This window comes from Hemicordylus capensis, chromosome 2 (genome assembly GCF_027244095.1).
Source record: "Hemicordylus capensis ecotype Gifberg chromosome 2, rHemCap1.1.pri, whole genome shotgun sequence".
In the NCBI taxonomy this organism is placed as follows: Eukaryota; Metazoa; Chordata; class Lepidosauria; order Squamata; family Cordylidae; genus Hemicordylus; species Hemicordylus capensis.
Window position 1 is genome coordinate 354,145,979 of NC_069658.1, and position 12,177 is coordinate 354,158,155.

Genomic DNA, 12,177 nt, shown 5'->3' on the forward strand with positions numbered 1-12,177 from the left:
CTGAATTTGCAAGTTGTAGGCCTTGATACCCTCATCTGGAAATAATCAGATTAACCCTTTGTTAGGTGAGGGTCTATAAAGTAGATTTCTCTAAAATGTCCATCCAGCAGCACACATGGGCAAGAGACTAATTTCTCATTCACATTAATTGTCTTTGGAAATTTTTAACTATTGTCTTTCTCAGGAAAAGGCAGTCTAAGGACATATTAGACTGTTTTAAATCTGTCTAACTGCCATAACAAAACTCAGTAGGGGTTAACACACTGGAAACTATGAGCCCTTTCTTACAACCAGTGAGGAAGGGAAAGAAGGCTAGCAAGGAGGAAACCTTAAAAAGCTTACCACCCTGCAGACAACTGAGGGCTCTTTCTTCACCTGCCCACACGATTACCAGCTGCTGCTGGTTGCTCGGAGGGTTGGGGTGCCGTGTCACCCTGCCCCCTGGTGCTCTAATAATACACACAGGAAAAACCAGGCTGGGCTTCCTTAGCCCAGTTTTGCCTGCACATGTGAATAGCTTCTAGCTGCTAAGTGTTTCCTTCCTGCCCCAGAACTATAGTTTCAAGGGTTTGATAAGCAGAGCTTCCTGTTCATTTCAGTGGAGGGAGCAATTCTCCCTGTGCAAAAGTATGCACAAAGAGGACCGGGTCTCACAATCAGTGAGACCCGGTTCCTAGCGGTGAGCGAGAAGAGCGGGCTAAGCCCACTCTCCCCGATCACGAGTGGGCAGGGAGTCCTGGGTGGCCGGATCGGCTGCCCACACGATGGCTGGCTCCGAGACGGAGCTGGCTGGGGCTGGGGAGCTCGGGGGCTGCGCGGCCCCCGGAAGTCCCAGTATGACCTGTGCAAGCGCGCAGGGTATACTGGGGAGACCCCCAAGCCGGGAGGCTGCTTTTAAGCCTCCCTGTCGGGGGTCTACTTGTGAGTAGCCGCGGCACAGAGCCATGCCGTGGCTACTCATGAGCAGATAGCTCAGGTTTGCAGAGCGCTTGCTCTGCAAACCCGGGCTAAGGGGTGGGCTACAGGAGCGGGTTAGCCGCTCCAGAACCACTGGGCTCGGCTGCGAGCCCGGTGGTTCTGACGATCACAAAAATCGGGCTAGGATTTTCCTAGCCCGATTTTTGTGATCGTAAGAATAGCCCCAGAATGTTGTTACCTATTTTGAAGTCAGTGGGAAACCCCTTGCAGGCAGGGAAGTTCTACTTGTGAAATGCAGTGCATGTGGAAGTTTGACTTGGTGTCTAATGCATATGTGATCTCACATATATTAAGAAAAGTCTCTCTTTTTTCAAATAGTAGCTGTAATCTCTTTCATAAATACCATGTTAACAAAGTGTTTACATTGAGAATGAGAATGACATTAAGTTAGTATGTATCAATAAAATGAGTCACAGCCACCTAATGGTGCAGTGGGGAAGTAACTTGCCTAGGGATGAAGAGGTTGCTGGTTTGAATCCCTGCTGGTATGTTCCCCAGACTATGGGGCTCTTCTCACTTTTCAGCTTCCCAGTCGGGGGTCCACTCGTGAGCTGCCACAGCATGGAGCCGCGCTGCGGCAACTCACGATTACAAAAACTGGGTTTGCGGAATACTTTGCAAATGCGAATGCTTCGCAAACCCGGTTTAAGGGGAAGGGTTGTTTGGCGGGTGACCCACTTACAAACCACTGGGCTTGCAGCCAAGCCCAGTGGTTCACATGATGGGAGAAAATCGGGCTAACCTCCGCTAGCCCGATTTCTCCCATCGTGTGAATCACCTCCATGAGAAACACCTATATTGGGTTGCAGTGATATAGGAAGATGCTTAAAGGCATCATCTCATACTGCATGGGAGATGGCAATGGTAAACCCCTCCTGTATTCTACCAAAGACAACCACAAGGCTCTGTGGTCACCAGGAATCGACACCGACTCAACAGTACAACTTTACCTTTACTTTTATGGCAAGTCAACAGTACAGCCATAACAACTATACTTAGAATGCATAGTTTTAAATGGTATTTGATGTGTTTATTTCTAAAAGAGATAAAAGAGGATTAGTACACAACAAGGACTGTGTTCTCACGATGAAAATGGTTGCGGTTAAAGAGCTCCTGCAGAGCGTGTCACAAGAATCTGGAATTTCCAGGCTCTCCTGGTTAAATTGCTGCAATTAACTAGCATTTTACCAGGATTCTCATTGAGCCGTGCGACCCAGTTTTGCAGAGTGAGCAGTTTTGCAGGGTGAGCAGGGAGGAAGCCCTGGGCGGCCAGATCGGCCACCCACACGATTGCTGGCTCCGTGATGGAGCCGGTGGGGGCTTGGGGGAGCGGGGGCCATATCGGCCCCTGCAAGCTCCAGCATGCCCTGCACGAGCAGAAAGGTTAGGCAGGTGTTTGTGTCACAATGCTATAAGCAGCAAGTACCCTCCCTGGACACATGGACACAATGGCCTAATGTATTCTTTACAACCTTACATTGCTGTTACTTTTGTACAAAAATGGTTGAATTACAGTGTGACCCATTTTATTAGGGGCCAGTTCTGTTAGCTGAGGCTGAACAGGTCAGAGGACACTGGATGGAAGGAGGGCAATTCCATCAAGCTCCCTCCTGAAGCATAGTGATTATTTTTACCACTCTCCTCTGCTCTAGACACGCTGTTTGAGAGCAAAAACAAGTCACTGAGGGTTACGCAGCCTTCAATGACGTATTTCTTCTGGAACAAGGAAAGAATGGCAAAAATTGTTGTGCTCTTATGTAAGAGTGCCCATGCATCAGAAAATTGGGAGGCTAGCGTTGCGCATGTGCTTTTGTTAGATGCATGTGCACACTATTAGAATGTCAGCCATTGCAATTTTGACTTGTGTGTACACCAATTTGATCAGTTGTCTGAAAAAGCAGTATAGACATCCAAATAAATAAAAATCATGCTGTTATGTCCATTTTTTCACATGGGCAGAAAGGATCTCAGTGCCTGTACTGAAGTGCAGTTGCCAACAGACCTAATATATTTTATCTCCATGATGGAACAGAATTACGCTGAAGTAATGCATTTCCCTGCTGATTCAGATATGTCTAGTTGAAATAATGTCCATGGTTGTACTCCAGAGCCTGCTTTCTTGTTTTCTTTCACACTGCTGTAAATCAGAAATAATTTTACCAAGAGCTTTACGATCAAATTGAGATCAGGATTTGGCTTATTTCAGACAGCTCTATTTTAAAAAACAAACAAACTCAGAAGCATTATCTTAGTTTGTGTTGGTTCTGTTCCTACTACGCTGAATCAGGTAGTTACTCATTTTTATTAGTAAAAATGATGATAGGAAGGAAGTGTGTCAGTTTTGGCTCTGCATTATCCACATATGTATATATTTTTCTTTGCAAGACCAAAAACTCAATTCCGGTAATATGTCTGCTCCCCTGGCTTTAAACCCCAATTCTAAATAAATATATTGGAAGTGAATGAGCAATGAGCCCAATAGAACTTCCTTCCAAATATTTTGTTCAGGACTTCAAATTGTGAACAACTGACCATGTATTATATTCTTCATGCAGCTGTAGGAGGATTTATAAATTTGTCTCATTCTGACTTTCAGAACAGAGTTATTCCCTGTTGTGCTTATTGGCAAATGTATACTAACTGTATTGCAGTTGTTATCAGAACCATAACTTTGATTATTTTTATCTGTTTCACAAGCAAATGTCAAAATGTGTAAAGGAAATAGATACAAACTTCTTGTCTAAAATGAGAGAACATTACTCTGATGTATACTCAACGTACCTGTAAGTAGCTGGTAGAATATGGGTCAGTCCACACCATATAAAGTAGTTCTGTCACTGATAAATCTTGGATTCCAGTGGTGAGCAAGTTTCCAATTTCCGGTCATGTGAACCTGAGAAAAGTCAGTGATGTCAGGCCGGCAGTGCACCAACTCAACGGGGCGCTTCTCACAAACAGCAAAAATTGGGCTAGCAGAGGCTAGCCCGATTTTTGGTGACTGTAAGAACCACTGGGCTCGCAGCTGAGCCCGGTGGTTCTTGAGCGGGTAAGCCGCTCAAGAACCCCTGGTAAAAATCAGGTTTGCGGAGCGAACGCTCCAGCAAACCTGCTTTTTACGATCGTGAGTAGCCGCGGCGCGCCTATGCGCTGCGGCTACTCGTGAGTAGACCCCCAGCCGGGAGGCTTAAAAGCAGCCTCCCGGCTCAGGGGTCTCCCTAGTATGCCCTGCGCACTTGCGCAGGACATACTGGGGCTTCCGGGGGCCACATGGCCCCCAAGCTCCCCAGCCCCCGCCAGCTCCGTCTCAGAGCCGGCCCTCGTGTGGGCGGCCGATCTGGCCACCCAGGGCTCCCTTCCCGCTCACCCATGAAAACCGGGTCTCCCTGATCGTGAGACCCGGTCCAATATCTACCAAGGATTTGCGAATTTTAGATCTGAACTCTGGCACTGGGTAAGTGTCGGGTTGGTATGGTGCCAACATGACATCTCCAGTGTTTCCTGGGTTCATATGGTCATAATTTGAGAGTGCGAACACAAAGGAATCTAGGATCGGAGGGTTACCAGAGATTATTTTGATCATGTGAACTGAACTGACCCAATATTTTCTCCCCAGAAAGAAGGGCAGCATTCTTATATTTAATGTTCAGGTTTTAAAAATCAGCAATAATAAAGCACTTCAGCTGTTTCTGTTCTATAAAATACAAAATTGTTTCTGTTCTATAAAATACAACAATAAATGTTAGTCTTTATTCAAGATGTTTTATCTGTGTTAGCCATCCTTCAATATTTTTTACCTCAGTACAAGCCTATTCATTTATTTTACTCATTTTTGCTTCAATTACATTAAGAGTCTTCTGAAGTACTGAGTTTAAAAGATTTTTAAAAAAAACTTTAGGTAAAATTTCCTAAGCTAAAATATTTACGTAGCCTATATTCATCTTGTTTTATAAATGCCAACAATTAAATTCTGGTGTTTCCTAGAATTCAAGTCATGTCTAAAGAAAAGATTCTGGGCTTCTAGCATGAACTGTACCTACCAGGAACATATTTTCCAAAATGACATGCATATTGCTTCTAAGGCTGAATGGAAAGTTCTGTGCTATGCACTGAAAGCTCTCAGTTCTTCCCTAAATTCACTTTCATGTCCAAAATGAGAAAAACAAAGAGCCCTTTCTCACGATCCATGAGAAGGGCTCGAAGGGGTGAGAGTAGGAAACCTTGAAAAGTTTGCCTCTCCCGCAGATGATCCTCCTCCTTGTTGCTGGGTGGCCGGATTGGCCGCCCAGATGATTTCTGGTTTCTGCTGGTAGCTCAGAGGGTCAGGGTGCCCGGAAATCTTGCACTCCCCCCCCCCGGAACTCCCGGGTGAGTGTGCAGTGCATTATGGGGATCCTCCCTCCCCAAAGCTAGCCAGGGGGGCTGGCAGACGATCAGTAAAACGGGGTTAGGAGAATGCTCGCTCTCTGAACCCCATTTAAGAGGGTGACTCTGGAGCTGGGTTTGCTGCCGAGGCGCCGCTGGGATCGGGCACAGTCTGTAATGACCTGCCTTGGCTGACTGCCCAGCAGCTGCAAAAACCACTCTTTTTCAGAGGGGAAAGAAGAGCTGGAAAGGAGAGACAGGAACAGAAAGTTAGACGTAGCCAGTAGTCAACACCAGAGGACGGACGATCGGAGAGTCACAAATGTTGCAGAGGTCTAAACCGGGAAGTCCACAGGATCAGGGGTACATACGAAGCAGAGTCAAGGTTGCTCATAGTAGGGCTGGTCACTATGGACACTGTTTCCAGCAGAGACACAGCTTCCAGGCTGTTTTAAATAGGCAGAGTTCTGAGAGCCCCACCCATCACTGCAGCTGGGTCTTATCAAGAAGATACGGCCGGGCCAGAGCTGGGACACCTGTTCCTTCTGGCTAGCTTCTCTGACCTACAGAGTTCCTCCCTCTGAGCCGGTACTCTGGCCAAACATCACTGTCAGGGATCTGGGGCAGGCACCTCACCTTCAGCGGCCTTGGAGGCTTCATCAGGAGGAGGGAGGGAAGGCGGCAGAGGGACTTGCAAGCCTGTCAGTTCTGGCTCTGTTGAGCTAGCCGGAGTTTCAGCCTGCTCCCCCTGCTCTGAGCCTTCATCTGAAGAACCTCCTCCACAGCCCCCATGGGAGTCATCACACTCATGTGCAGGCAAAATCAGGAAGGGCTTCCTTAGCCCAGTTTTGCCTGCGGATGGGAATAGCTTCAGAGTGAGGTTTTTCACACATGCATGCAAAGCCAGGCTAAGGGAACCCAGCCTGGTTTGGCACACACGTGTGTACCACCGAGATTGGGCCGATCTTGGTGGCACCACAGCAGAAAACCTGGCTATGAAGCCTCCCTTTAAAACGAGGTTAAGGGAGTGAGTGCTCCCTTAACCTTGTTTTAACAACCGTCTGTCAGCTGTGCCTGCAAGCAGCTATGGCTAGCAGACTTAGGGAGGAAAGGGGGGATCCCCATAATGCAGCACCACACTCTTGTGTCTTATGACCCAGGCCACACAGAGTTCCATTGTGCAGGCACAGCGGCTTCCAAAATAGCCACCGCGCCGGGGGAAGAATGGCTAAATGAGCCAGTTTTAGAAGGAAGGGAGACTGGCAGTGGGAGGGGGAACCTCCGTGGACACCCCCCCCACACACACACACACTGCATCAGAGAAACGCCCCCCCCCGAGGGGTAAATTTAAATTTTTTAAGTCCATGAACACTGCACACACCCCCGGACCAGACCGGGGCGGGGTTCAAGGGGGTGCCGGTCTGAACTGGCCTGGTTTGGTTTGGGTCTGCTTAGGACTCAAACCAGACTGGACCAGCTAGTTCCATGAACACCCCTAGCCTCGATGTTTACATCATGTAAAAAGCTCCTTGCAAGACCACTAATTTTCACTGTTTGTGAAGCAGGGGCCATTGGGACAAAAAACCATCAATATTAAAGCCATTGAAGTTATCCTTATGACCTGTGAGTGGGGCAGGAAGGGAGCAGGGGGGGAGGCAGGATTGCATGTACTCCCCCCCCCCGATAATCTTGACTCTTTAGTGGGCTGTGTAGCTCGTGCACCCACATGAACCATACTGTTCCTGGCAGTGCAGCATTCTGGAGGTTGTGGGAACAGCCCAGTCTCCAGATATCCCTCACTGAACCGCATGAGGAGTACAATACACAGGGGGATTCCCCTGCAGGCAGCACAAGCAGACACAAAACTTTGATCCTAGGTAGAAGGGTGCACTTCGGCCCCTACCCAGCACTCCACACGAGCAGCCCTACCCAGGTAGGGCTGTGAAAGCCCAGAGAGGGCTGCTCATGTAAACAGCCTCATCGCATGAGAGACTGCTGTTCAGTGCTGTGCTTTTCCCAGGGATTAAGAGAAACAAAGCCCTATGAAGCCCCGGAACCATCTTGGAAGGCCCACACAGAGGAGATTCTCACAATCAGCAAAAAGCGGGCTAAGGGATCCTAGCCCGCTTTTTGCTGATCGTGTGCTGCTACGGGAGCTGTGTGGCTCCCGGTAGCAAACCCTCTTAATTCCCCCTCCCCTTAGATGAAGTTAGCAGAGCGAGTGCTCCGCTAACCCCATCTATTTGATTGTGTGTTGCTTTGCCGCGGCAACACATGAGGAGACCCCCGCCAGGAGGCTGAAACAAGCCTCCCGGCCCTGGGGGTCTCTCCAGGATGCCACGTGTGCTTGTGTGGGGCATACTGGAACTTCTGGGGGCCTCGTGGCCCCCGATCCCCGCAGCCCCCGCCAGCTCCGTGACAGAGCTGGCAGTCGTGGGGGCGGCTGATCCAGCCACTCAGGGCTGCTTCCCTGCTCGTCTGAAGGAAGATCGTGAGACTTGCCTCATAGAGTGCTGAGAAGTGTAGTCCTTCCCAACACTTTCCCCAAATGGGTAAAGTTCTGAGAAGGACTACACTTCCCAGCATTGCATCACACTTTCCAAGATGTACGTACTCCATCTTCCACTCTCAAGAAGTCATAGAGAGGAGGCTGTGTGGAGTATTTGGCTTTGGCCAATGTTTCACACAGGCCTAATAAACCATTAGGGAGCTGCACTTACAGTTGATGGGAATCACCACTGGCTTGCAGACTTTACAATGAAGAACACTGCCATAGACAATGAGGCTATTCCCACGAGCAGCAGGAACCGAGCTAAGGGAGCCCAGCCCGGTTCCTGCTGCTCATGTGCAGCATTGGGAGCTGTGTGGCTCCCGGTGGTGGCTTGGTGGCAAGCCCACTTAGGAAGCTTGCTGCTTAATCCGAGTTTCGGTTAAGAATGTAATATATTGTTGTATGATAAACTTTTGACTTTGGATTTCTCGTTGCAGGGCCGAAAGCAAGGCTTGGTCCCCTAGTATTTTAGAAGATGGAAAAGCACAAGCTTACCGAGTCAATGTAGAACCAGAACCACAGGTATATTTCCATTTCGTACCACCATTTTATTAGATAAAAGAAGAGTTCATTTCCTTTCACAATATACAATATTGATTAGCTAAGGAATAAATATTGCATGTGTGACATTTTGCAAACAGATAGCTTCTGAGATCTATAGAGGCTATTCTCACAATCACTAGCCTGCTTTTGGGTGAGCATGAGAACCACCGGGCTCGCAGGTGAGCCCAGTTTCCTCAAAGCGAGTAATCCTCTTAAGTAGCCCTCACCTAAAACAAGGTTAATGGAGCAAATGCTCCGTTCACTGTGGGTTCCCCCCCCCCGTGTATTGCCGCGGTGCGACTCCATGGCACGGCAACACACAAGGAGACCCCCCGCCTGGAGGCTGCAACCAGCCTCCTGGGCTCGGGGGTCTCTTCAGCATGCCCCGCACACTCGCGCAGGGCATCCTAGAACTTTCGGGGGACATAGAGCCCCCGCTGGCTCCGTGATGGAGCCGGTAGTTGTGTGGGTGGCCAATTTGGCCTCCCAGGGCTGCTGCCTTGATTGTCTGCGGGGAGAGCAGGATAAACCCGCTCTTCCCCCAAATCCCCTTACGGCGAGTCTCACTGATCATAAGACTCGCCTCATAGTAAGGCTATTCACACGATGGTAGAAAATTGGGCTAACCTCTGCTAGCCCTATTTTTTACCATCGTGAGAACCACCGGGCTCGGCTGTGAGCCCGGTGGTTCTTAAGCAGGTCCCCCGCTTAAGTAGCCCACCCCTTAAGCCCAGGTTAGCGGAGCGAGCGCTCTGCTAACCCGGGCTTCCCGATCGTGAGCTGCTGTGGCGCGGCTCTGCACCGCGGCAACTCACAAGTAGACCCCCGAGCTGCTTTTCAGCCTCCCAGCTCGGGGGTCTCTCCAGCATTCCGGGGGCTGTGCAGCCCCCGATCCTCCTAGCCCCCACCAGCTCCATAACGGAGTCGGCAGTTGTGTGGGTGGCCACTTTGGCTGCCCGGAGCAGACTGCTACTCGTGTGCAGGGAGAGTGGGCTAAGCCCGCTCTCCCCGCAAACCCTCCCCAGGCTTTTCTCACTAATTGTGAGAAGAGCCTCAGTGTTTTCCAATGTACCTCTTTTGTTGAAAAGCAGCATATAAATATTTGTCGTCATCTTCATTGTAGTAGTAGTGTTTTATTAATTGAATTTAAATCATCTTCTCTACTAGCCATGTGAGGTATGCTAAGCTGAAAGATGATGATCTGCCTAATGTCAAGAGACTTTTATAGCCGAGGAAGATTAGAACCATCGTGTGCTATATCCAAACTCAGCAATCTGTTCACTGCAGCAGATTGAGCCTTATTGTTTTCAGTGAACTAATAGCATTCATGCCATTTGCAAGGAATTTTAGCCTACTGAAACATTCATAGGAAGACTTTTAGAGGTCTGAAGAACAAAGTAATACTGTAGACTACAGAGAGGGGTCTACTCATGAGTTGGCGTGGAGCTGTACCATGGCGACTCACGATCGCATAAATGCTAACCTCGTTTAAGGGCGCAGGTACTTTGTGTGGTTTGCTGTAGGGAGCCCTTGTGTCTTTTTTTTACCATCTTGTTTTTAAATTTTTCCTGTAAACCGCCTTTGGGTAGTTTTAATGAAAGGTGGTATATAAATTTAACAATAAACAAACCAACAAACCACAGGAAAGCGTGCTAGGCTCCAATCTAGAGCGGAGATTCATAACATGCATCTCCATACCACAGCTGCCCTTACAGTACAGCAGATGACAGTGTTAAAAACTGAACACAATGTCAGCAATTCACAAGATAATATTGGTGACATTATAAGTATGTCACAATGTACTTGCCATTCAAAGGCTGTTTCAGATGCCCTAATAGGACAAGTATAATCTGTAACTAGTCTTTATTCCACAGCTGTTCAAGATGCAGAGTGATATCTGTATTTCTCTTTTGTTTCCTGGTCCTGTTAGCTTCATCAATCAGGGCATTTTCTTATGACAGTAATTTCAAATGACATTGGGGCTATTCCCATGATCAGGCAAAATCAGTCTAGGGGAGCCTAGCCCGATTTTGCCTGATCGTGGGAGCCAGGCAGTTAACCTGCCTAAGTACCCCTACCCTAAAACCGGGTTTGTGGAGTGAGCACTCCACAAACCCGGTTTTCAAAATTGTGAGTAGCCGCGCCGCGGCTCCGTGACGCAGCTACTCACGAGGAGACCCCCCAGAGGGGAGGTGAAAAGCTCCGGGGGTCTTGCCAGCATGCCCTGCGCGCTCGTGCAGGGCATGCTGAAGCTTCCAGGGGCCGATCTGCCCCCACTCTCCCCAGCCCCCGTTGGCTCGGTCACAGAGCCGGCAATCGTGTGGGCAGCCGATCTGGCTGCCCAGGGCTCCTGCCCTGATTCAGGACTCCTTAGCCCGCTCTCCCCGCTCACTCTCCAAAACTGGGTCTCACTGATCGTGAGACCCGACTCATTGATTTTTTTCACAATAGTGTTATAGTGAGAACTAATGTGTAGCATATTACTGCCAAATACATTTCTGAGGTAAAAAGCATATTCGTTTTGATTTTTCTGATATGATGAACGTTATATACATCCCTGCTGTTTCCCATACTATGGGAAACACCTATATTGGGCTGCAGCGATATAGGAAGATTCTGAAAGGCATCATCTCATGCTGCGCGGGAGATGGCAATTGTAAACCCCTACCGTATTCTACCAAAGACAACCACAGGGCTCTATGGTTGCCAGAAGTCAATACCGACTCAACAGCACACTTTACCTTTATATACAGTATTTTATTTTATTATTTTATTTTTCAATAAAATTATCTGAAAACTAAACTGTGTGACTAAAAATGAGGCTGGATCAGTGCCCCTTGTGGATCAGGTCCATGGTGGAAGGTTGGGAACTTCAATTTTACCTTCTGCCATAGTTCCAGTCTGCAGAGATGCTCAGTTTGGCTACTGCTTACCCTGGGAAAAAGTTCCTATTGAAACCAACGGGGGCTCTTTTCTGGGATAAATTGCTGTCAGATTAGCAGCCCTCATGGATTGGGACTGAAATGGGGGTAAAAGCACCTTGACTCCCTACAATTGTCCTGATTTGCAGCCCTTATCCAGCTGCAGTTGTCTAAAGAAAAACTAACCCATCTAGGTTAACAGCATTTTAAAACTACTTGTTTGGCCCAAAGTTACCAAGGTGAATGGGCAGATCTATACAAAATCAACTAGGTTACAATACTTAAAGGAAGAGAGCAGAACAACAGTCAGGATGAGAGAAAACTCGAGCCATTTGTTCAAACTAATCATAAGCAGTTAGTGAGACAAGTCTCATGGTCAGTGAGACCCGCTGGAGGGGGTTCTGCAGGGAGTGCAGGCTTAGAGAGCTTAGCCTGCTCTCCCTGCAGACGATCAAGGCTGCAGCCCTGGGCGGCCACTCAGCCCCCGGAAGTTCCAGGATGCCCTGCGCCTGCGAGCCTGGTGGTTCCCACGGTCCATGGAAAATGGGCTAAGCTCCCTTAGCCTGCTTTCCACTGATCGTGAGAATCGCCTCAGTATTTATTTAACGAGAATATTAAAATGACTTATATATAGGGATATAGGAAGCTGCCATATACTGAGTCAGATATAGGAATATAGGTATAGGAATATAGGAATATAAGTATAGGAATATATGAGTCAGAATATGGGAAGCTGCCATATACTGAGCCATATACTGAGTCAGACCATTGGTCTATCTAGCTCAGTATTGTCTTCACAGACTGGCAGCGGCTTCTCCAAGG

The 12,177-nt window shown here is 48.3% G+C and overlaps 1 protein-coding gene across 1 annotated transcript in view; it reads left to right on the plus strand.

Annotated features, from left to right (window-relative positions):
- PDLIM4 (PDZ and LIM domain 4) overlaps nt 1-12,177 on the plus strand; it is a 139,115-nt gene that overhangs the window by 62,899 nt on the left and 64,039 nt on the right. Inside the window, exon 3 of the mRNA XM_053299558.1 lies at nt 8,329-8,413. Coding sequence (XP_053155533.1) covers nt 8,329-8,413 — 85 coding nt within the window. The remainder of the gene's footprint in view (nt 1-8,328; nt 8,414-12,177) is intronic.